Below are 27,339 nucleotides of genomic sequence, written 5' to 3'. Positions count from 1 at the left end.
ATATACAGTATACAGTAATTACATAGAAAAAATTGGGCTGGGCATAACATTTTCAATAGATGGTTCCGCAAAAAACGGAACGGATACGGAAGACATACGGATGCATTTCCGTATGTGTTCCGTTTTTTTTGCGGACCCATTGACTTGAATGGAGCCACGGACCGTGATTTGCGGCCAAATATAGGACATGTTCTATCTTTTCAACGGAACGGAAAAACGGAAATACGGAAACGGAATGCATACGGAACACATTCAGTTTTTTTGCGGAACCATTGAAATGAATGGTTCCGTATACGGACCGTATACGGAACGCAAAAAACGGACCGCAAAACGGAAAAAAAAACGGTAGTGTGAAAGAGGCCTAACAGTGACATCTACAGTACCCCGCTCCTTTAACAGTGACCTCCACAGCGGACTGCCCCTTTATCAGTAACATTCACAGCGCCCTCCCCTTTAACAGTTACCTCCACAGTGGCCGTCCCTTTATTAGTGACCTCCAAAGTACCCCGTCTCGTTAACAGTGATCTCCACAATAACTTGCTCCCTTAACAGTGACCTCTAAAGAGCTCTGTTCCCTTAAAATGTGACCTTCACAACACCCGCCTACTTAACAGTGACTTCTACAGCACCCTACCCCTTAACACTGACCTCCACAGTGCCCACCCATTTGACAGTGACCTCCACAGCATCCCGCCCCCTTATCAGTGACCTCCACAGCAGCCCGGCCCACCTTGGCAGCATCTTTCCCCCTTAACAGTGACCTCCACAGCAGCCCACCCCTTTAACAGTGACCTCAACAGTGGTCGCCCCTTTATTAGTGACCTTCACAGTACCCCATCTCCTTAACAGTGATTTCCACAACACTACGTCCTTTTAACAGTGGCCTCTACAGCATCTGCCCCTTAACAATGACCTCCATAGTGAAGCATCCCCTTAACTGTGACCTCCACAGCAGCCAGCCCCTAGGGTGGCCAGAGGTCCGGTTTTAGGCCAGACAGTCCGGCTTGCAGACTCCCTGTCCTCCGGGCCTGGACAGACACAGGGATGCTCTTTTGAACAGCTCACTCTAAGACAGCAGCACTGTACTGTCTGAGCATGAGCTGCAGGGAGAAAGTCACCCTCCCTCCCACCCCTGCAGCTGACAGAATTTAGAAATGTTTTCAATCCCCTGAGTGGGAGGGGCCATGACCTAACCAGGTTGGGGACGTGGCTTATCAGGATCTGGGAGCGGGGTTTTTAAGTCCATCTTTTGAGGGTGGCCTGAACGGCCACCCTACCTGCCCCCTTAACTGTAATCTCCATAGCACTCCTCTCCCTTAGCAGTGTCATTCACAGCCCCCTGCCCCTTTAAAGCTGACCTACAGCAGTAAAGACAAATGGCTGGGTTGTTATGGAAACGTGGTGTAAAACTGTGTATGTGGAGACTAAGGGCCTGCGAGCTTCTAATGGCTGATAAGGGTCATGTGACCAGGCTTCTATTGGCTAATGTATTTTTTGGGAATATCTTAGGTACGTGCTAGAGAGCTGAGAACCGGTCTAAAACCTGAAAGTACCAGCCACACAGTTAACCCTTTGTGGCTGAACAGCTCAATATTTTTTATAAAGGCCAATTGAAAATATGATTTTTAGCCAAAAATAAGTTAAATGCAATCATCAAAAAAGACTCCAAAGGTGTACATAGCCTTTAAGTCCTCTAGTTTTAGAAAATGTTTAGAAAAATGTAAAATATTGTTTAATAAAGTTTATTTACAAAAAAGTAACCGCCACCAAAAGAAAATAAATAAACATTTTTTTCTTAAAACGTATTTTATTTTCTTTAAAAAAGTACACCATGAAAAATTACATATTTAGTACTGCATCAAAGTTATTATTTATACAGCATAACACATAGCAAAAGACAAAACTATTACATATTAGCTTTTTTTTCTCATAGCCCCCCTTCCCCAATATATATATATATATATATATATATATATATAGAAGCCTGCTTTCACACAAGTGTATTGAAATCCGTCCAGATTACGTGCGGATTCCAGATGATATACCATCAGTACTGTCATCAGTATTGCTTCAGTATTTCATCAGGATTTATATGCGGATTCTTTCCTCCCTGCATTTTTGATGCACTCCCTTAGACTGTAATGGAAACAAATACGCAGAAAACCCAGACATGCTGCGGATTTAAAATACTGACAGAAATGATACGCCCGTGTGAATAGCTCTATTCATTAATATTTGGAGACAATTCTGGCACATAAAATCCACATATTGCAAATACGCTTGTGTGAAAGCAGTGTATATATATATATATATATATACAGTCATGTGAAAAAATTAGGACACCCTTTCAAAGCATGTGGTTTTTTGTAACATTTTTAATAAAAGGTTATTTCATCTCCGTTTCAACAATACAGAGAGATTAAAGTAATCCAACTAAACAAAGAAAACTGAAGAAAAGTCTTTTCAAGATCTTCTGTAAATGTCATTCTACAAAAATGCCTATTCTAACTGAGGAAAAAGATAGGACACCCTCACATGTATTCCCTCTTAAATTGGCTCAGATCTCACACAGGTATATCACACCAGGTGCACATAATTAGTAGATCGTTACTCTGCATGTTGAATGAGGCTTTGTCCTATTTAAACCTCAGACATTTAGTTTGGTGTGCTCCTGACTGTTGAAGTGAGAGTGAGCACCATGGTGAGAGCAAAAGAGCTGTCAGAGGACTTCAGAAAAAAGATTGTAGCAGCCTATGAGTCTGGGAAGGGATTTAAAAAGATCTCAAAAGATTTTGAAATCAGCCATTCCACTGTCCGGAAGATAGTCTACAAGTGGAGGGCTTTCAAAACAACTGCCAACATGCCCAGGACTGGTCGCCCCAGCAAGTTCACCCCAAGAGCAGACCGCAAGATGCTAAAAGAGGTCTCCAAAAACCCTAAAGTGTCATCTCGAGAACTACAGCAGGCTCTGGCTACTGTTGATGTAGAAGTACATGCCTCTACAATCAGAAAGAGACTGTACAAGTTTAACTTGCATGGGAGGTGTGCAAGGAGGAAACCTTTGCTTTCCAAGAGAAACATCGAGGCCAGACTGACATTTGCCAGAGATAAAGTTGACAAAGACCAGGACTTCTGGAATAATGTTCTTTGGACAGATGAGTCCAAAATTTAATTATTTGGACACAACAGCAGAGGACATGTTTGGCGTAAACCAAACACAGCATTCCAAGAAAAGAACCTCATACCAACTGTGAAGCATGGAGGTGGAAGTGTCATGGTTTGGGGCTGCTTTGCTGCAGCAGGACCTGGTCAGCTCACCATCATAGAATCCACGATGAATTCTACTGTGTATCAGAAGGTGCTTGAAGAACATGTGAGACCATCAGTTAGAAAATTAAAGCTGAAGCGGAACTGGACCATGCAACATGACAATGACCCAAAACATACTAGTAAATCAACCAAAGATTGGCTGAAAAAGAAGAAATGGAGAGTCCTGGAATGGCCAAGTCAAAGTCCAGATTTGAATCCCATTGAGATGCTGTGGGGTGACTTGAAAAGGGCTGTACGTGCAAGAAACCCCTCAAACATCTCACAGCTGAAAAAGTTCTGCATTGAGGAGTGGGGTAAAATTTCCTCAGACCGATGTCGAAGACTGGTAGATGGCTACAAGAACCGTCTCACTGCAGTTATTTCAGCCAAAGGAGGTAACACTCGCTATTAGGGGCAAGGGTGTCCTATCTTTTTCCTCAGTTAGAATAGGCATTTTTGTAGAATGACATTTACAGAAGATCTTGAAAAGACTTTTCTTCAGTTTTCTTTGTTTAGTCGGATTACTTTAATCTCTCTGTATTGTTGAAACGGAGATGAAATAACCTTTTATTAAAAATGTTACAAAAAACCACATGCTTTCAAAGGGTGTCCTAATTTTTTCACATGACTGTATATGTATATAAATATATAGATTAGTGAATATAAGAGTAGTAAATCAATTACAATAAATGTATTTTAATAAATTGATAAATAGTACCTATAATAGATGCAACCTGTCCGCAATAAGCCCTTATATCTTTACATTGACAGAAATTTAAAAAAAAATTACGGCCCTAAGAAAGACCCGTCACCAAAAAATTCTTTTTTTCTAGAACGTTTTTATGATTGTGCAAAATGTACTAAAATGTAAAAATTGTTATCTCCACATATACAATTAAGATATTATTTTCACATGCAAAAAATGTCATAATTACTGGGGTTTATTTAGCATTTTTTCGCCTCAAAAATTAATAATAAACTATTGACAATACATTGACAATAATTACATCAATTGATAATAAATTGACTTTATTAACATTAAATTATATGTACCACTGAAAAGTACAACTGATCCCTTAAAAACAAGCTACTCTAACTGAAAAAAAAAATGAATATGTTAAGGCTTTTGGAATGCAAACAATAAAAAGAAAACCAAACAAAAAATATTGCTTGGACCTTAAGGCTCAAACCAGGCTGGGCCTTAAGCAGTTAAATGACTAAGGTTTCTTTCACACGAGCGTGACGGATTGGCTCCGGATGCGTTCAGAGTGCGTTCGGTGAAACTCGCACCATTTTGCAAGCAAGTTCAGTCAGTTTTGTCTGCGATTGCGTTCAGTTATTCCGTTTTTTCTGCACAGGTGCAATGCGTTTTCACACGTGTGATAAAAACAACAGGTTTACAAACAACATCTCCTAGCAACCATCAGTAAAAAACGCATCGCACCCGCACTTGCTTGCGGATGCAATGCGTTTTTCACTGAAGCCCCATTCACTTCTATGGGGCCAGGGCTGCCTTAAAAACGCAGACTATAGAACATGCTGCGTTTTTCACGCAATGCAGAACTGAAATGAATGGGTCAGGATTCAGTACGGGTGCTATGCGTTCATGTCACGCATTGCACCCTCGCGGAAAACTCGCTCATGCGAAAGGAGCCTAAACGTTGTTTTATTTAATCACTGTGCTGGATCATCTTTCTACATATGTGCCTTAAAATGGACAAAGCTTTTTCTATCTTAAGGAGTTAAAGTCTAAAGTAAAATATTGCAAAGTCTACAAACGCAGGGGGTCATTTATCATTTGAGATTTTTTTTTATGTCACTTTGAAGTCTACTTTTGCATTGTGTGGTTATTTACTATTATTATTATTATATAAAGCGCCATTCATTCCATGGCGCTGTACATATGATAAGGGGTGCACACACATAATACAGACAATTGCACTAAGCGCGAACAAGACAAGTTACAAACGGGTACAGAAGGAGAGAGGGCACTGCCCGCGAGGGCTTACAATCTACAAGTTCTCATGTATTTGGTGGAACTGCATTATGTGGTATGACTTGGTCCTAAAAAAAGAGGAGGCTGCCTGGCGTAGGAAAGTAAATGTGCCATAATCCAGGTCTAATCCCACTTTTCTGCTTAGGACTCATGCACACGGCCCATGCCCTTGCTGCGGATCACAAATTGTGGTCCGCAACGCATGGGCACCGGCTGTGTGCCCGCCGTTTGTGGATGCAAACCCAGTCACAATGAATGGGTCTCCAATCTGCATGAATCAATCTGTTCCACACAAAAAATTGAACATGTTTTTTATTTTTTGCAGTGCGGATGCACGGACTGAAATCCTACAGAAACAGTCTGTCGTGGTTCTGTGGGCTTCCGCTCAATGCCTCCACTACGTATCTTGCAGATTGCGGACCCATTCAAGGGAATGAGTCCACATCCGTGATAGGAAGCGCACACAGCCGATGCCCGTATATATTGCGGACCCACTGTTTGCGGTCCGCAAAATGGGCACAGGCTGCACACGTTCATGTGTATGAGCCCTTAAACATAGATCACATTAAGAAGTGACATGTCTCCAAAATGTTGCAAAAAGTCTCAATTGGAATGTTCTGCGACAGATTTAGACCAAACACCTGGCATATCAGGTTTGGTAAATGACCCCCACAATGTTCTGTAGAATTTTTATGGGGGAAGGGTCTGTGGTGGCTTTTTTCCAAAAACATAGCATACCCTAAGTAATACCAGAAAAAAAAGGAATGTTATATTTTTGCAAATAAAAAATATCACCCAAAATTCCACAAATGAAAAACAAGGCAAAATGTCTATGAGAGCAGATACAATATAGGCCTAATTCCAGTATTATCTTCTCTTTACATTATGCCCATGTCCTCAAAGTAATTCCCTTTTATGGCCTGACGGTTACTATTTTAAAAGACTTTCAAGCCTAATAATCAAATCATATCACACAAATTATCACTGAATAAAATAATAAAGGGGGGAATTTATCACTGTAGGTGTATTTGAGGTGAGTATTGAGATCGGAGTTGCTATGCGCACCTCCACCAAATTTATTAAAATAGCAAACTGTAATGATAACTTTGGCGCAAGTGCAATGTAGTTGCACCTATTTCATTAAAAGTACGCCTGGGGGATGCCTGCCATGGAGTCACGGCTTTTCTGAGGCTTTTTACAAAAGTGATCTCTGAAATTTTCACTCTATAAATAAATGTAATCTACCTGTAATAAAAGTATACGCTTCTCGTTTTTTCAGGGTCATTTGAAGACGGGTTGCTCTTATTAGCTCTTTGTTTCCATACTTAATTGCAGCATAATCCACCCATACAACATAGAGCTGTTTAACAGTGCACCCGTCTATGGCAATCTTTAGTATTAGACCACATAGGTGAGACGGTGGCAGATTGTTGGTTAACATTCCCATACAATACAGATGTCTCTAGTGTCTATTCTCTTGTGATGCCCAGAAATCCATGTTATGGGTAAAATTCAATGTATTTGTCCTTGTTGGAGCTGTTGTGCTGGCATCTGAAATAAAAAAAATCTGGCAATAAGTATGGATACAAACTAAAGGTTAAAATATTACAGGTCAGGTCCCTGATGTGTGCCTTAAAAGGGGTTGTGCCACGAAAAATAGTCTACACTTTCCAAACCAGCACCTGGCTCTAAATAGTTTTGTAATTGCATGTAATTTAAAATGTTATAAAGCCACTGAGCTATTCAATAAAATATATCTGTATAGCGCCACCTGCTGTTTGTTCTTTTCCTTTTTTCTTGTCCACCTCACTGAAGTGGTCGCACATGCTCAGTTTAAATCTTCAACTGCCACCAGCCATATCCTCTGTTAAAAGCTGTGGCAGTTAGGCAGCCTACACATATGTCCGGCTATCTGGCTCAATTCCCCCCACCCCTGGCATGAAGCAGAAAATGACTGAGGGAAACTGAGACAGAACTGATTCCATAGTTTTCTATGGGATTGTTCTCATACATCCAGTGTATCAGTTGTGGTGTTAGATGTCAAATAGCGCCATATAGTTTTTCGGTCCGGAACAAGTAGTGTACAGTCACCGGATCGGTTCACATGTATCAGTTGTGTCCAGCTCCATCGTAAAACAACTGCCCAAGCACAGCTGATATGTGAACCTAGCCTTACAGGGAAAGAGCTACAGCAGGAAGGACACTCCCCCTGAGCGTCAATGGAAAGGATACACCACCTGAGAAAGGACATGTCCCCTGAGTTTCCAGCCTGAAATAAATTTAGCAAAGAAACTGGAGAAATGAATGGAGAGAACTGTAGATCCATGTGAGGTACAATGCTGGTTCTAGCATTTGTTTGAAAGAGATTGTCCTGTACTTTATGGTGATTTTCATTTTTTACATCAATTACAGCATAACCCCTTTAAGTTTGCAGAAAAAAATATGTTGGTGAGTTCACACTTCAGTTATTTGGTCAGTTATTTCCATCAGTTATTGCGAGCCAATACCAGTAGTGATGCCTACACTAATGGAAAGCTCTGCTCCTGTTCTGTGTTTTTGCCCCGCACTGGTTTTGGCTCACAATAGCTGAAGTGTGAACTTGGCCTTAGTCATGCTCATTGGGTGTAAAAATGGATTATCATGTTAGTAAATAAAGAGCACTAACCGCCTTATAATAAATGCCTTGTTTACAAATGTTTGTCTTCTAATGATACTAGAAACCAGACATTTCTATGATGACTATATATATATTTAAAATAAATAGAGCAGAATATTTTACTAAAATTACTTTACAACCCAGGAGTCATAAGTACCAGATAGAGCAAAAAAAAATGGTTTTCCTGTAACTGGTTTCCAGCTTTGATTGAAAATTTGAGGTGGACAAACCTTTTAATAATTATCTGTCACTATTATCTTCTATAAGTAAGAGGTGGATGGGTTCAGGGGCGTAGCTATAGGGGGTGCAGAGGTAGCAATCGCTACTGGGCCCAGGAGCCTGAGAAGGCCCAAAGACCCTTGTGCCGTATAAGAAGACACCGGTATTATAAAAAGTTCATGCTGGGAGGGCTCTGTTATAGATTTTGCACTAGGCCCAGAATCTTCAAGTGACACCTCTGGATGGGTTCTCTAAATTTTGATCTGATTAACTGATCCTGAGCCCTGAAATCCTTCCTGGTGACAGTACAGAATATGAAGGCATGCTTTCCATACAGGGGAGAGTCCCATTCCCCTTGCCATATTCAGCTTTTCCAATCTTATTATGATTATATTTATATAGCACCAAGGTATTCCACGGAGCTGTAGAAGGAATGTCATTATTCACATCAGCTCCTGTCCCCAGTGGGGCTCACTATCTACGTTCTATGTTTCATGCACATACACTAAGGTCAAATTTATAAGAAGTCACTGAAAGTATCAGAATGTCTTTACGGGGAACAAACTGAAGTACCTAGTTGACACCAACACGGGGAGAACAGATAAACTTTGTGTAGATTTTGTAACATGTCCTAGAAGTAAAGTCTGACTTAATTCTGCCTGGGAAATCTGAAACTATTAGTAATCGGAGACTAGACTCTGATGTCCCTAAAACAACTTGTTTGTAAACAGAAGAGAGAACAATCTACCTTCATTAATTCAACAGCATGGATTGTTGAGAAAACCTTTAGGGCCCCTTTACACTTCCCGAACATCAGGCAGATTATCGCTAACAAGCATTCGTACTAGCAGTAATCTGCCTGTGTAAAGTTGCCAGTCATTAAACGCTCATTCATCGGGTAATGGAATCGTTCATACGGACACCTAAATTATAATTTGCGGACAGCAGATCGTGCTAAACATCTAAACATAACTCTGTTGATTCTGTATGGGGACGAGTAATGGCATTAGCAATCTTCCCCATACAGTGGAGGAGATCGCTGCATATAAGTGCAGTGATCTCCTCCACTGACGAACACGCAATGGTCGTGAAGAAACTCTAGGGGGGAAACCCATGTGAGAACTGATCCCATAGTTTTCTAGGGGATTGTTAATGGCAACCGGCACATCAGTTTTGACACCAGATGTCTCCTCCTGCCGCAGAGAAATACGCAGTTTGCAGCATTTTTCTGTCCAGAACTTTCAGACTATGGATACCGGACAGTGCGCTAAAGTCCACATATACATTAATCAGTTGTGTCCAGCATAAAACAAATGGCCAGATATAACTGAGATATGTGCACGTGGCCTTATGGACCATTTCATCAGGCTGCCATTGCTTTTTCACAACCAGAACAACCACAGTCTGCAGAGATATTTTTCTTTAAAAAAAATAAACTGATTGAATTTAAAAGGCAGATTATAAATCATTGAGATCTATCAAGCTCTGCAACACAATAAATCCAGTTAAAATAATAATGGAGGCTATGATAATAATGTGAACTGAGCCTAAAAATGATAATAAACAGCAAAGGATTAGGAAATGGAAAAAAAAAGGGAACGAGGACTCTTCCCCTCATTTCTTATTCTCTACAATATTCCAGCCTTCCAAGCTGACAGTGTGCAAAAAAAATAAGGGGCACATTTATTAAGACCGCCGTTTTAGACGCCGGTCTTAATAAAGCCCTTTACTGGCGGTGGATCCGTCAAAGTTATGTATAGGCCGGCACCTCGACATAACTTTGACGGATCCACCGACGCTTCTAAATGTTAGACAACTTACTTGCTGTCTTACATTTAAACCATTTTCCATGCCTAAAACAGCCGCAGAAAGAGGCCCAGCCCGCGCTGAGCCCACTTTTTTAGACCTGCTGTACACTGGGAAAAGTTGCAGAAATACATCTAATATAGACCCCCTAAGGGCTCTTTTACATGAGCAGATGACATGCGGGTAATCCGCTGCGCAAAAGAGAGTCAAGCCCCGTTCCGGACAGCAGAGACACACGATTGATAATGCTCTTTGCCTCTCTGTGATCTTTTTACTACAAAATCACAGGGAGATAAAGTTGTCACCGTGATTTTGTAGTAAAAAGATCACAGAGAGACACAGAGCATTATCAGTCATGCTAATGCTCCGTGACTCTGCTGTCCAGAGCGGGGCTTGGCTCTCTTTCGCGCAGCGGATTACCTGATATTAGACATTGGGTTGGTGGAGAGCTGGCTGTCCCCATTAGACTGCCTGACATAGTGATAGGTTCATTTGCTGCCTATGAAATGGGTACTAGATTATGTGCCCATTGGGGAATATAGATTGTGAGGACCTATTGGAAACAGCACTGTGAAATATGGCGGTGCTATGTAACAGGAAATTATTATATATATATAAATATGTATATCCAGCTTTAGATGAAGTGGCTACCTATGAAATTGCTTCTACAGTTTGCCTTTAATCCCCAGATATGGAATTGTCATCCCCATTGCAGAATGGCTGTGAAATATGTTGGTCTTCTATAAATAATATCTGGGGGGAATGACCATAATAAAGTCATTATTATACATTTTCATTTTAAAACAGACCATTCACATATCTACTAGATCAGCTCCACTACTTTCACCTGTTATCTATTACATAGTAGATAGCAAAGGACTCTAGTATTCACAGTGTCCCCAGGCTTTCTATAAGGTTCTGGACACCTAGGCTTCACACCATGACCCTCAGAGCCCAGTGTTGATAGGTTTCTTCTGTTCTGTGTAACCTCATTTTACATCTGTGATTCCCATAACACAATTATCTGGTTATGAGATATCCTATGCCCTGTGCTCCATTGGGAGAAATCAAGATACAGCACATTATTACAGACACATGTTCTGCCCTTGTAAACTGCTACAGCTCTGCCTTCTGTCATGTATGTTGTAGGCACTAGAGACAGGAGCAAATCACAGCGTGCATTCTCCTCCCTCCATTGCAAAACAGTCATAAAGTGTAAAGGATAAATGACTGGGACTTTACAAAATGGATCATCTAAGAATTATATTAAAATAACTGTAACCCATAGCAACCAATTAGATTGTATCCATAATGCAGCCAAGGGTTAGGAAACGTGAACCAATATTCTAGCATGGTGCTAGGTGCTCAGATTTATTTAGAGGAGAGTCAGATACTGAAAGTACAGAAAAACCAAACTGATGAAGCTCTGCCCCATATGGTAAATGCCAAGGCAGGAAATCAACAGGGGAGGCTCATGCCATGGTTTCTCACATATTTAAAAATCAGATACATTAAAAGCAGATAAAGTCATCACTGGTCCTTCTCATTCTAGGCTAGTGCAGGGGTATATAATGGCAGATAGATAGATAGATAGATAGATAGATAGATAGATAGATAGATAGATAGATAGATAGATAATAGAGGGACAGACAGATAATTAGAGATGGAAAATAATAAAGTGTATTGTTCACTCTTATTCTAGATAGATAGATAGATAGATAGATAGATAGATAGATAGATAGATAGATAGATAGATAACAGGTAAATAGAAAAGATAATAGATAGATAGAGGGACAGACAGATAAACAGAGATGGATAATAACATGCCCTAGTCTAGGTAACACAATATAGTGTATTGTTCACACTTATTCAGAAGATAATAGATAGATAGATAGATAGATAGATAGATAGATAGATAGATAGATAGATACCATCGACATCATTGCAATAACATTTTATGAAAAGGAACATGTACCAGAAACGTGTGTTTGCTAAGCCCAGATATTTGACCTATTTCAGGGGTGTAGAAGACGGTTTTATTCTATTTTCGGATAATAAATGGGATACAAGCATAGTTTAATTCATGTTGTATGACACTAGAATAGTTTTTGCTCAGATTTGCGTCATCATCACTACTGGATTATACATATCATTGTGGGTTATATATGTGATGTCATTATATTCACGGGCACGGGCTATCCAATACTGAGATGTTATGGTGGCATTGAGGGGTGATAGTAGCGATGAGTAGTATTTAAATGTGGTTTGTCTTAATAATTATCATTTTTTTATTTATTTATTTTTAGAACTTTACCAGGTACCATATTTTAAAAGCCTGTATTTTGTAATGTAAAAAAAATATTTTTAGGTATTTATAACCCGACTTTCTGTAACCGAAAAAATCAATCTATATAGGGTTTTTTTGTATCCAAAGGTTTTTATGCATTTATCTATTCTTTTTTATAATAGTAAAGGAGAAAGCAGCTGCTCCCATAAGAAAATATGGTAGAATATATCATACCAAGTCTTACCAGTTATATAATAACCAGTAAAGAAATTAGTCGCCACAAACCAAAGTATAGAGAAAACCAGTTATATAGTGTAGTGCAAATTTACTTATCTGTTGGGTTTGTTAAGTCACTCTATATTTGATGTGTATTTAGTTTTTGTTGCTGGAGCCGATAAAGATGGATGGTCTTGAATGGGCACAAATATATATATTTATAAATTTGTCATATTCAATGTGCATAATTATGTGTAAATATTGTGAATACAATTTTATGAGTGAAATGGTGAAATGTTACTATAATTATTATCATATTCCTGGCATAAAACAACTGGCCGGACATGACTGATATGTGTGAAACCAAATAATATATTAATTTTAATTGTAAATAAGAAGAAAACAATGCCATGAAATAAACAATATGTAATATCTACCATGTAATACCACATATAATGTAGTGGATCACTTTTAGACGGCTCAGACAGAAGCTATGCTGAATGTATAGTATAACAATGAATATCAGTATGTGTGTCCTCTGTCTGCAGAGCGCAACTGTATCATATTTATGATTTTTCTACTTTATTTTCCATCATTCCAATAAATTGGACTCTATCAATAATATAATAATGTATAATAAACAAATCCAGTGGACTACACATCTAGCTACATAAAATATATTCATTTTAGGCAACGAGAGGCTGACACAAATCCTATTTCCACCAGTTCCTCGGCTTTAATTAACTAGATTAATGTAGGTGTCTAATACAAAGACAGATGAATGTATGAATAGTGACATAAGGTATATTTCACCATGGACTCACAGTTGAAAGTACATCACCATGATACTACCGCGTTTGGTATAATAACATACCAGTAAATGGTCATTGCAATATCATAGCCATATAAAGAGATATTAGATAGATAGATAGATAGATAGATAGATAGATAGATAGATACTAAATGTATATATAGTTAAGGTTTATTAAAAGTGTCATGTTCATGTACTGTCTCTTTGCATTATCGATTATGTATTTAATATGTATATGTTGTTATATATTGGTTTGTGTTAATTTGTAAGTGTATTTGTTCTGTATGATTTGGGAAATGGATGGAGCTGCTACCATGATGACGTGGAGTTTGATTGAGTCCATGAAATCCATAAAAGATACAGAACTCATGAAAGCAGAATGGTTGGCACCATCTATAGACAGTGGGGTCAACGTCAGAGCTAAGGGTCTGCTCCTCATTACTTCTGTAGGGGGCTGTGAGGCCAATGATTTAAGAAGATGGCAAGGGGCCCAGCTCAGGTCAGACTCAGGAGCCACTGGTTCACCTGGATATAGGAAGCTCTGACACTACCATGACATCTTCTATCCAGTGGTTCCATATTACTTTCCATATACTACCTTGGAGTAGAGAGACATGTTCCTGATCTGGAAATAATCACATACTGCTCCAAATTACTATCTATCTATCTCACTGTCTATCTATCTATCTATCTATCTATCTATATGTCACACTTACTGTCTATCTATCTATCGGACTGGTGTCTGTTGGACTGCACACAGGGATTATGAGATTGTGTACTAGGAGGTGGTTGATGTCAAATGTGGATTCTCAGTAAGTTATCAGTTTAATATTAATTTGTATTCATTACAGTTCATTACCCAATAATAATAATATTTAAAAGATAGATAGATAGATAGATAGATAGATAGATAGATAGATAGATAATGTGGGTGAATAGATAGATAGATAGATAGATAGATAGATAGATAGATAGATAGATAGATAGTATTTTTACCTTGTGGCAGTGGTTGGCTCTATATATCCATCATTGAACCTCTTAAGATTTAAGTAATTGTCTCATCACATGGAGGCTGGGGTTTACCTGGTGTCTGAGGACGCTGCTGACCTCTCTAGATGTTTAGGAATAACATCCCATGACCACTCTGGTCTATAGGTCAGCAGATGCATTGTCATCATGAAATGGCCAGGTTTCCTGTTCTGTTTGTTATACATATCCTACCAGAGAAACATATTCTCTGCCCCATAGACTGTCCCGTCTTCTAGAAGCTGACTTGACCTTTATTGCTCTGGCTCCATTTGAAAAACAATGAATTCAGTGCAGAGTAGAATCCATTACAAGGCCAGAAGCTGTACATCCACGTCCTTTGTATGTTTGTATGTACCTTGTATGTCTGCAGAACTGACACTATCACACAGGCTTTATACAGCTAGCTTCAAAATGTATCTGAATGATTGAACAGATAGATTAGACAGACTGGTTGGCAGATAGATTTAGTAGAGATAGATAGATAATAGGAGGACAAAATGACAGGCTGATTATCAGCTAGATAGACAGATAGATACGATAATGTGCTTAATTCTAACTTCACATGGTTGTGTACATCAGACACTGCTTTTTGGCTGCTCCTTTATGATACCTTCTGAGACTGTAGCACATTGTTCAGACCAGACAGGCAGCCCCAGCTTTCCCTCCTCTGCTCACCTTCCAGCCAAATGGCCAGAGGCGCCTGCTGACCAGTGACGGGGGGGGGGGGCTGCTCAGCTGCATTTGAACTTGGACTTCTGACCAGTGTCTGGACTGGTGAATGGGGGCCTATTGTCTGCGTCTGCTGGCAGTGTCGCATCCCTCTGATGGCTTTATTTCCCAGGACAGTAAACCTGTGCTGTGTATAACAGCCTCACCCTTCTGTCCAGACCCTATTACCCCCTGTTTCCTGTGTCCATTGTCAGTGGAGAGAAAACCCACACATCCTGGACTGCTGCACTACTCATCTCTGCACTGTCTTTACAGTCCCAGCTCCTCTATGCTAGCAGAGCCAGAAATTACAGGGTACTCGCATAGGCAGGCGGATGTGTCAGATTAACAGGAGATTTATTTCCAGTTTTCAGCGTCTGATATTGAGATGAGTGCTCAAAAATCCATTGCTCATCACTATTTAACTTCGAAATCAGTATGTGAAATGTAGCTGTGAAATCTTCCCTTCTAGGGCTTTTCAGACGCTTCATTTCTTCCCCAAACACTGTCAAAGTGGCACCAGTATAAGGTAATATCATTGCAATTTTTAATGACATGGAAGTCAACCTTTTCCTGAAGTCTGGGAACAAAACTAAAAATAAATAAATAAATGAAAAAAATATATAGATAGATACAGTAGATAGATAGATAGATAGATAGATAGATAGATAGATAGATAGATACAGTAGATAGATAATAGATAGATAAATACAGTAGATAGATGATAGATAGATAATAGATAGATACAGTAGATAGATAATAGATAGATAGATAGATAGATAGATAGATAGATAATAGGTAGATAGATAATAGATAGATACAGTAGATAGATAATAGATAGATAGATAGATAGATAGATAATAGGTAGATAGATAATAGATAGATAGATACAGTAGACAGATAATAGATAGATAGATAGATAGATAGATAGATAGATAGATAATAGATAGATAGCTCTTGAATTTTTATGGAAAAAATACTGCCTGTAATCATAAATGGAGGAGAGAACATGTAAACATAAGACAAAAAGAATAACGTAGTAAAGGAATGAAAAGAACAGTTTGCTGCTTTGCCTATTTAACTACTATATTAATCTAATCTTTTTTACGAATGTTTAATATAATGTAAAATAATTAGTTCTACCACAGTGTTGTGAATTTTAGATATTGTCGTTTTGCTGCCCTTTTAATTTTCTGCCTGGAGCTTTGATGTGAAGCAAACTACAATTAAAAATAAATGAATACAATGAAATAGTAAAATGAATGGCAGAAGTGCGATGGCATAGTTGTGGCTATCTGGTCCTCAGGTTCTGTCCCTCTAAAGAGTATAAATAGTTCACATAACCTGTAGACAATAGACAGAGATACAGAGGTACAATCCTATATAACAGAAAATGAGATTCACAGAATAAACTAAGGAAGTGTCTGTTGACAGGGTCAAAGTAATTTTAATGCATTATACATAGTACATGTAATATGTAGAATCATTTTTTATTTTTTATTTTAGGAGTTTATTCAGACTTGTAGAGGATAAAACAATGCAGTAAATAACAGGAATGCTGTGACAACGTCCAGGATGCCTAGCCCTGTGGATGAGGCTGATCATACAGAGAATGCCCTGGACATAAAACAGGAAATATAACCGATAAGATGTAAATGAATGTAAGTGTTATGACTGGGCTTCCCATTTAAACATTATACATTGACTACTATGACAGAATTTCAGAATAATTCTGTATAACTGCAGATTATATACATTTCTTATTGTGGGTTGTCTAATGAGTGGAAAAGCCAGTAGGTAAAAGTAGCAACAGTTCCTGCCTTGTGAGGATATTCTGGGTGGATAGGAGCAGCACAATATTGTGTCATCCGAATATCCTAGTGCAATAAAAGAAATTACAGAGCTAGCATGGCTTTATCTTAATCCTGCAGAGCTTCAGTCTTTACTTCTAGTGGTTAATCTTCCTATAATGCCAGAAACACAGGCTGATGTACGCCCTGCCTATAGGATTCTACTGAAGAGGTATAAAGGCCAGCATATAGCATATATATTACATATATAGATCATAACATAATGAGCCGAGGAAATGTAGACAGATAGATGCATACATACAATAAACCCTCATTTCAAGTCATATGGAGATTTTAGAGCTATAAATGTATATAATAGATTGATATGATAAAGTGCACTGAGTAAATGTTAAAGTATATATATATATATATATATATATATATATACACACACACTTCTATTTATGTTAATTTCTCTTTCTTCTGTCTCCACACTTTTGGCCAAATAAATGCATCTCCTATATACATTATTTCAGTCAGTTGTACTATTGACATAATAGATCAGAATTGATCACACCCAGGTCCCATCCAATATGCTTTCCCTGCATAGTAGCTGACTGGCTCAGAGTCAGACAACGCCTCCCAAACCTCTCACTTGGCCAATACTAAGAATAGGAAGAAGCCCCATTGCGATCCTCAAAGAGAACTGATTTCAACACAGCAAAGCCGTTCTGAGCCTCCATATTGTCAGCACCATATCTGATTAGTCCCTGGGCTATCAGTGACAACTGTTCTGAATATAACCTGGAATGCAGAGAACTGGGAACAGCTCTATAGAAGGTGTATTTATTCTAGGTCTGGCTTTTGTATCTATTGCATTCTCTTTATTTCAATGTAGCAAAATAATAAGTGCTTCCCTAAACTATAACTATGTACCAGAGACTCAGAGGGCGAGAATGGAGAGACAGAGAAATACTCAGAAAGGCATTGTGAAATAATTGGGTATTGATGGAGAAATTATATGCATATGGTATATTAGTATAACAGGGAATTATGTATAGATGCCTGAATATGTGACAGAGATATTTGCTAGTACGTGCAATAAATAAATTATATATTAGAAAAGGTAAGGCAGCACCAACCTATAAACAATACTGCGGGTGCAAGCTCAAAAGGGCAAGCTTACCAAAAAATCCAGTCCAAAAAATAGAGCAGCACTCAAGGATAATGTGGAAAATAGTGGTTTATTCACCCATTGGTGACGCAATGTTTCGGCTCCAACATGAAGCCTTTCTCAAGCTATTTTCCACATTATCCTGGAGTGCTGCTCTATTTTTTGGAATATATATGTATATATATATATATATATATATATATATATATGATAGATATAGATAGATAGATAGATAGATAGATAGATAGATTGACATTCACAACATAGATTTAGAGATGTGCATTTACTTCATACATATTTCTATACATATAAATACATAGAGCTGTAAATACATACAATAAACCATCAGTACAAGTCATATGGAGGTTTTAGAGCTAAAAATGTATGTACTAATAGATAGATAGATAGATAGATAGATAGGTAAATAGATTGATAGATAATAGATAGATAGATCGACTGACATTCACTACTTATGTACTATAGACGTGCACATAAAACAATTCAATTTTTTTAGGGGTGTTTTAATGCTAGATATACAAATTTATAGAACATAGATGAAGAGATGTGCATTTACTACATAAATATTTCTATGCGTATAAATACATAGAGCTGTAAATACATACAATAAACCATCAGTACAAGTCATATGGAGGTTTTAGAGCTATAAATGTATGTACTGGATAGATAGATAGATAGATAGATAGATGATAGATAGATAGATAGATAGATAGATAGATAGATAGATAGATAGATACTGGAACATATATTTCTATTCATATGTATTCATCTTTATTATATTGCCAGTTGTGACAATAATCAGATATGACCTGCAGTCTTCAGTACACTTCATTCTCTATAATCAGTATATATACAATGTATCCACCTCTGGCATGTATTATTCTACAGACAGTCATCTACATTACACTCATGTACTAGGACTACCAGAAAAATCTACAATTAGAGGGGTGGGCTGTATACCACAGTTAGACTCATTTCAGGTGAGAGTATTATTATTTCTGCTCCCTGGACATTTATACATTTATGTGTAGCAGTCTTGTATTGCAACAATTGTATATCCACCCCTGATCCTGAAGACTAAAGGGTTGGGGGATGGGTGCTGCCATGAGACATCTGTTTAGAACAAAAAGCTTCTTGGGTGAGCACAGTATTTTTCTATGTGTCCCTTTTAGCCCATGATACAAAGGAAAGGTCCCTGGAAGTGGAGTCTGGTAGATCCCTGCTGTACTAAGGGATTAAACTCCTATAGTGGTAAGGCATCTTAATCCAGAAGAAGAGGCGATGCGTCTTAGAGAGGCTCTTGAAAACCTTGATGCTAAAACCCCCGTTCCTGTTTGTCTAGACACTAATTAAGAGCCCGTTTGTCTGGCATCTCCACCTTGACCTTGGCCTTCCACACATTTTTGAGGCCAAACAGTAAAAAATGTGGAATGCCCAGGACAATGGCAGCCGCCAGGGCTCTCTGGCTCTTCTCAGCATTTCAAATGGATGTCAGCAGCCCCCAGGACCTTGTCTGTAGGTCAATGGACAATGAAGAAGTTTACTATCGTCCCTGAATAATGTGATTTACCGTCACAATCAGAAAAAGGACTCGGCTATTTCCCTGTGCCAGGCACTAAAGGGAACCCCTTGTGCGGGGAGGGGCAGGAGGGACATTGTACTTGTCATAAATAGTATCTTGGCTGCAACATTCACATTCCTCAAGACAAGGATTTGGATTTGTGTCTTCATTCATTTACTTCAGTGTGGTCCATCACTCTCCATCACACCTCCACTACTCCTAGCATCCTCTGACTATATTACATATGTTATATAGGCTGGAGCTCCCTGCACTAAATGTCAGTCGCCCATCGCAGCTCCAATCTCAGCCACTCAGTGAAATCTTATCTGCGCCTTATGTATTTATAAAGCGACCTGTCAGAGAGGCAAATCACAACACGAGGGTATCATCTGTCACTACGACCCCCAGCATCCGACACTCTAGCCACAAGCACTATCACCATCATACAATGAAATCTGTTTATATATATATTTGTTATCTATTATCTATCTATAGATCAATCATATATCTATCTGTAGAGACATGAGCTCACGTGTTCTCTTGTCAGGTTTGTCTTTAATTTTTGAAAATTAAAAATATGTATTGTAACGGATGAATGGATTCTACTTATCTATTTATATCTATCTATCTAATCTATTTATATCTATCTATCTATCTATCTATCTATCTATCTGTCTATCTATCTATCTATCTATCTATATTCTGAATGATAGTGAACAATACACTATATAGTGTAAAATTACCTAGACTAATTTATGTTATTCTCCATATCTATCTATCTATCTATCTATCTATCTATCTATCTATCTATTTCTCTGTTATCTTTTCTATCCACATGTTATTTATATATCTATCCATGTGTCTACCTATCAGTCTATTTATCTATTAATTTATCTGTTTTCTATCTGTTTACTTGTTATCTATCTATATATTATCTATCTACCTATTTATCAGGCTACTTGTATGTATTTTTATGTATTATATGTGTCTGTCTATCGAAGTATCTATTTCTTTATTATTTACCTGGTATCTTTCTATTTAATATCTATCTATCTATAGCTATCTATCTATAGCTATCTATCTATTTAATATATATCTATCTATCTATATCTATCTATTTAATATCTATCTATCTAGAGAGAGGGAGACAGAGAGGGCTCAGTGTCTCAGAGCAGCAAAGTTAAGTTTGTCACAATTGACCAAACAATGTTAATCTTTGATTTAACATTGGAACAAGAAGAGAAGCAGAATGCTGGACTCGGCTCTGCTACATCTGCGGGGTTTCACCCTCTTAGATATCCGTGATTACATACAGCGGGGTAGACTGGCATAAGGTAATATTAGTAGGCTGGTTTTCCATTGAAGGCATGGTTCTTGTTATATTTCTAGACCATTCTGACTTTTTCTTGGTGGCCTCCTTCTCCTTTAAGGGCCGGTCCCCGGGATCCTCAGCGTGCGCCGCTGGCAGCAGCCCGGGCTGGGAGGAGTCACGTGTCTTCATTGTAGTCGATGAGTCACGTGGTAGGAGTCCATTTCTTAATGAAGCTGTAAGCCTGCCTTGCCCCCGGCCCGCAGCGCGCCTGCGCGTCCACAGACGGTAATGTTGTAGGGAATTAGGTGACTGTCTTTTGGAAAGCTGACTTTTAAAAAGCCACAGGCAGACCATGCTATGACGACTTCTTCCCTGATCCTGCATCCACACTGGGCGGATACCTTCATGTACGTGTATGAAACAAGCCCGAATGAAAAGACTCTCAAGAAAAGCCCAGACATGGAGGGACTGAGTGGGAACTGTCCAAGCACTCACTGCCGGGATTTTATTTCTCACCCAGCACTGGGGCGCCATTCCAGCTCCATAGGGAGCCACCAAGGACCTGTGTACACGGATATTACCTCCTCCGAGGCTGGCACCAGGCAGTGCCCCGGACCCACGTCTTCTTCCAACGCCTCCCTGGGTTATGCCTACCCGTTTGGAAGCAGCTACTACGGCTGCAGGTTGTCCCAGTCTCACAACGTCAATTTGCACCAGAAACCCTGCTCTTACCACCCATCCGACAAGTACCCCGAGCCCAGCAACTCCCTACCCAGCGAGGACTTCTCTTCCAGAGCCAAAGAATTTGCCTTTTACCCTAGTTTTGCCAGCTCTTACCAGGCAGTGCCCGGCTACTTGGACATGTCAGTAGTCCCGGGGATCAGTAGCCACCCGGAACCTAGGCACGACACCCTCATCTCTATGGAGGGCTATCAGCACTGGGCGCTACCCAACGGCTGGGACGGCCAAGTCTACTGCTCCAAGGACCAGTCCCAGCCCAGCCACCTATGGAAGGCACCTTTCCCAGGTAATGCCACCACAGCCTCCATGTATTTCTGTGTATCTGTGACTGCTTGGCCATGCTGTCTAGGTGTACCTACAGGCAGGTAGGTATCTGTCTCCTCCAGCACACAGGCAGACTGAGGTATTAATGGGCTCTTTGTCTACTTGCTGACAGCTTCCACTTGCTGATGCCTGATCTCCAGTAACATGTACGAACATAACGTCTGCTCTCAGCCTGGGTGTGGGAATGTGCTGCGAGATCTGGCGGTGCCACCTGGCAGCCTGGGCATAGGCGAGACTGTGTGCTCTCAATCCGCAGCAGGTAGCAGTCACACTGCCCGGTAATGGGTGCATGCGGCTATCTGCGGCTGGGAGGCTCAGCTCCGTTTATACAGATGTAGATGACAGTCTGACTGTACACTGACTGTATACTGCCCGTGTACTGCTCTTCACCTGCACCACACCATATACATGACATTATTCCACCGTGAGGCATGCTCCAGTAATCAGGAAGTGTGCACTGGAGATACCGCAACTGTGACATGTACCAGTACACACCTGAGTGCTGCACCCAGTGCTGACATACCACTACCGGACTGTTCATCGGAGTATCTATCTATCTATCTATCTATCTATCTATCTATCTATCTCTATCTTTACATAATATATCTATCTGTATCTACTATATTAATCAAACTGTCTCCTATCTATCTATCTATCTATCTATCTATCTATCTATCTATATATATATCTGTATCTTAACTATATCAATCAATTTATCTCTCTATCTACATTATCTATCTATCTAAATCTATCTATCTATCTATCTATCTATCTATCTATCTATCTATCTACCTATCTCTATCATATTAGTCTTTATCAATATATCTACATGTCTAAATCTACATTATCTATCTACTGATTTATCTTATGTATATATCTATCTAGCTCTACTATATCTATCTATCTTTAACTAGTCTCTGTATGTGTGTATTAACTGTGTGTTTTTATGAAGCTATATTTATTTGTATGTGTACATCCATTTAATGTATAATTATCTAGCCACTCTATCTATCTATCTATCTATCTATCTATCTATCTATCTATCTATCTATCTATCTATCTACCTTTTAATGTCTATCAATATCTGTCTACTTATATCTATCAACTATATACTTGTGTTTATCTGTCTATTTCTATCTCTCTAATCTATTCTTTCTTTCTATGATTTAGAGCCTTGATTACATGATTGATTCTTGCATTTCTGACTGCCTGCCTGCCTCTCTGTCTGTCTATATACTATCTATCTAGTACATACATTTATAGCTCTAAAACCTCCATATGACTTGTACTGATGGTTTATTGTATGTATTTACACTTCTATGTATGTATATGCATAGAAATATTTATGTAGTAAATGCACATCTCTTCATCAATGTTATCTATCTATCTATCTATCTATCTATCTATCTATCTATCTATCTATCTTTTAATGTCTATCAATATCTGTCTACGTATATCTATCAACTATATACTGTGTGTATCTGTCTATTTCTATCTCTCTATCTTTTCTTTCTCTTTCTTTCTATGATTTAGAGCCTTGATTACATGATTGATTCTTGCATTTCTGACTGCCTGCCTCTCTATTTACTATCTATGTATCTATTATATACTTTTATAGCTCTAAAACCTACCATATGACTTGTACTGAAGGTTTATTGTATTTACAGCTCTATGCATTTATATGTATAGAAATATTTATGTAGTAAATGCACGTCTCTTCATCTATGTACTATACATTTGTATATCTAGCAGTAAAACATCCGCAGATATTGTGAATTGTTTTCTGTGCACGTCTATAGTACATAAGTAGTGATTGTCTGTTCATTTACTGTGTATAGAAACTCGTACAACTCCTCTACTTATATAAAATGTAGAAAACTTTCATTTCATGTAAGTATCTATACATCTCTCCAGGTGTTTTTTTCAAGTGTATTTATGCGACTAATGATATGTAAATTTGCAGGTATGGATTGATAGCTCTATAGACAGATTTGCCTTTTATTGATTACAGAGCATGTCGGCTGTTGTCTATCACATATAATGACAGCACAGACCAAGCTCGCCTTTAGAAGCAATTTATCATAGTGTTTGTATGAATATATATTCCTTATATGTTTATACACCTATTAATGTAGTCTTATTTGATGTATATATTTATCAGGTATTATATGTGTATAATAAATTATCTCATCTTCTTTTGTGATATATATATATATATATATATATATATATATATATATATTTAAGATAGTATATGAACATGGCTACCTAACTACATAGACAGATAAACAGATAGATAGATACATGGTGTTTTTGAAGACATCCCTTAGATGTAGATGATCTGTGCATTACTTGGATGGATATATCAGCGGTGCAGCCAGAAGAATTGTCTAGTACAATAGGTGTGAACATAATGGTCTGCAATATTTTTGAAAAATTCAGCAGTTCTATGTTTTATATGGCGTATTACCAATGTGGATGATGGTATTCTTGTTATTTATGTTCTTTTGTACCATTATAGCACACTACAAGTGAGTGCCTGACAAGGTGTTTGCAAGGCTGAAACTGTTGTCCCACAATTAAACTAGCTTTATCTTTCTAGCATTTATATGTATACCTAATACAGCTGTTACTGCACCTGCCCATTGTTGCCCATGGTACCCTTGTGCCCACATATTGGATCCCCACGTTCCTCATGGCTGTGAGCATTGAACTTGATCTTGATGATAAATCTTGCAGGCGTCTTTTGTAGTATTGTAGAACTAATGTGCTCATCTAAAGATGTCAGGGGGGATTTATTGGTGTTACTATCTGCCTAGGGAAGATCCCTGTGTAGAAAGGGGGAATAGCAGAATTGGACATGGTGGGAATGTGGGTTGTAGGGTAAAAATCTCCTGTTTGTTTACTGCAGATGTGGTGCCTCTCCAGCCAGAAGTGAGCAGCTACCGCAGGGGCAGGAAAAAGAGGGTCCCCTACACCAAAATCCAGCTGAAGGAGCTAGAGAAGGAATATGCAGCCAGCAAATTCATTACCAAAGAGAAGAGGAGGAGGATTTCCACAGCCACCAATTTGTCTGAGCGCCAGGTTACCATATGGTTCCAAAACCGGAGAGTCAAAGAAAAAAAAGTCGTCACCAAATGTAAAACCTCTCATCTCCATAACACCTGACAAAAGGGGGGACACGAGTACCCCCAAACCTCCTCCACCATCTCCCCCTGAACAAATATTTATCTCATTCCCATGTATAAGACATTTCTCCAAATGAACTATGGATTATTTAATATAGACATGGAATGCAAGTCACAGACTCTACCACTGGTCTCAGCACCCCAAACTTCAAGCTCGTCCTTGCATCCCCAACTGTGAATACACAGGGGCCTGAGGCTCTGTAGGCTCCATGCATATATAAATATATACAGAAAGAAATAAAGATATATAGATATATTTAAATGTCAAACAGCTCTTATCCTAAGGCCGGGACATGGTCACTGTCATGGAGAGACTTGGTGACACCAGACATCTGTCTTTTTCTTCCATCTTCTGGAGTCTTAATTCATTATTAATAATAATAATAATATGCCGTGTAAATAAGGTGCATTTGTAAAACACGTTTTGTTGAGTATGCTTGAATAACTTGTAAAGTCGCACCACTATGTTCTTTCTGCTGGGCGATTCAGCATTCACTTGCAGCAAGAACTTGGTGCTTAACTGCTCTAGAACCTCAAGAACGTTCTCTGCTAGAACGCTGATCCTTCCTGTAGTGTCTGCCTAGGAGGCTGCACAGGGCAGAAGTAGGTCTGGAGCAGGCTCCACTTTTAGGACCATCAGTATTATGATACGGGGTAGATATTACATCCAGATTTGCATTATTTTGGGAAGTATGAGTTTGTTTCAGTCATATTGATTGGACGCTATCCTTTGCTATTTGCTGTATGGGGATGTTCACATTGTTGTTGTTTTTATCTTTTTTTTTTTTTTTTTCTTGGTATGGAATATACTCAATACCAGTCTTAGCACTGCTACAAGTGTCCAGGAAAACAGGATGTGCCCAAGGTATGCTGTATAGATCTCATTTTTTTTTTGTTGTCGTGTATAATGTATAGTATTGTGGTGTCTGAATATTATCTGTAATGGAAGAAAATTCATTTCTTGAAATAAATATCATCTGACTTGATGCACTGTACCATTGTTTGCGTATTGCATTCTGGAGAATTCACCGCGAATATTTAATAAAGGGAAAAAAGTTGTGTCAGCAAATAGCATATAGAAGCTTTACCTATGTATCTAATGATCACAGTCACTTGTGGTGACTTAAAACCCCACATAAACGCATCATAAACAGAGGTCGATGATAGTAATATAGATAGGTAGGTAGATAGATAGGTAGTTGTAGTTCTCTACCCTTTACTATCTTTTGTGCAGTTACAGTATATCTGTCTATCTATCTGTCTATCTATCTATCTATCTATCTATCTATCTATCTATCAATATACTGTCTTTCTATGTATCTATTTATCTACCTGTCTAATGTCCATTAGATTAATATCTATCATTCTATGATTATCAAATATCTATCTATCTATCTATCTATCTATCTATCTATCGTCTATTAGATTGATATCTAGCTATCCAATGTCTATCAATATACTATCTATCTATTTATCTATCTATCTATCTACCTCATATCCATCTGTCTATCTAGCTATCTATCTATCTAATGTCTATCAATATACTGTCTGTCTATGTATCTATTTATCTATCTGTCTAATGTCTATTAGATTAATATCTAAAAAAAAACTGTCAAGATAGGGAGGCTCAACACTTGGATGGACTGATAGCGGTGGGTTCACTGCTCACTGGGTCACCCACCCAGTTGGAAGTAAAAATGTAGCAAAGGAAAGGAAAATGTATCAAATGAAAACAACAGGCACACCAGAAGGTGGTGTTCCTGCTAGATTAATATCTATTATCTATCCTATGATGATCAAAATTCTATCTATCTATCTATCTATCTATCTATCTATCTATCTATCTATCTATCTGTCGTCTAGTAGATTGATATCTAGCTATCTAATGTCTATCAATATACTATCTATCTGTCTATCTATCTAATCTATCTAGTCCTTTCTAATATCGATCTAACCTCTCATTTCCTCCAACTCATCTTTGCCATCTGGCGGTGTGTCTATTTCTTTGTATTTACTTATGCTAAGTTGTTCTATCCATGCAAACATTCACACATAGTATTGTATAGCTGCTCCGGTTGTAGCATTACAGGCCTCATGCATTTTGATATGCATTTCAGTTCAGCCTGTATTGCATTTAACGATTTATCACTTCATACCTAAATTAATTGTATAATTGTAAAAAACTATCCTTATT

At 38.5% G+C, this 27,339-nt stretch overlaps 1 protein-coding gene across 1 annotated transcript; it reads left to right on the top strand.

Moving 5' to 3' along the window:
• Window positions 1-21,178: 21,178 nt before the first annotated feature.
• Window positions 21,179-26,131, top strand: HOXC13 (homeobox C13). The gene is made up of 2 exons (XM_044286432.1): window positions 21,179-21,919; window positions 24,869-26,131. Exons 1-2 carry the CDS (start codon window positions 21,250-21,252, stop codon window positions 25,123-25,125), a joined length of 927 nt encoding a protein of 308 aa, XP_044142367.1. The 5' UTR covers window positions 21,179-21,249; the 3' UTR covers window positions 25,126-26,131.
• The last annotated feature ends 1,208 nt before the right edge of the window (window positions 26,132-27,339 follow it).

This window comes from Bufo gargarizans, chromosome 3 (assembly GCF_014858855.1).
Source record: "Bufo gargarizans isolate SCDJY-AF-19 chromosome 3, ASM1485885v1, whole genome shotgun sequence".
NCBI lineage: Eukaryota > Metazoa > Chordata > Amphibia > Anura > Bufonidae > Bufo > Bufo gargarizans.
Note: the sequence above shows the minus strand (reverse complement) of the source record. Positions and strands in the feature narration are given on the sequence as shown.

What these genes read in the sequence shown, in the direction of transcription:
- HOXC13 (XM_044286432.1), top strand. Translation starts at nt 21,250, where the DNA reads ATGACGACTTCTTCCCTGATCCTGCATCCACACTGGGCGGATACCTTC. An exon ending in ATGGAAGGCACCTTTCCCAG is followed by an intron (nt 21,920 to 24,868) that starts GTAATGCCACCA and finishes TGTTTACTGCAG; the next exon opens with ATGTGGTGCCTCTCCAGCCA.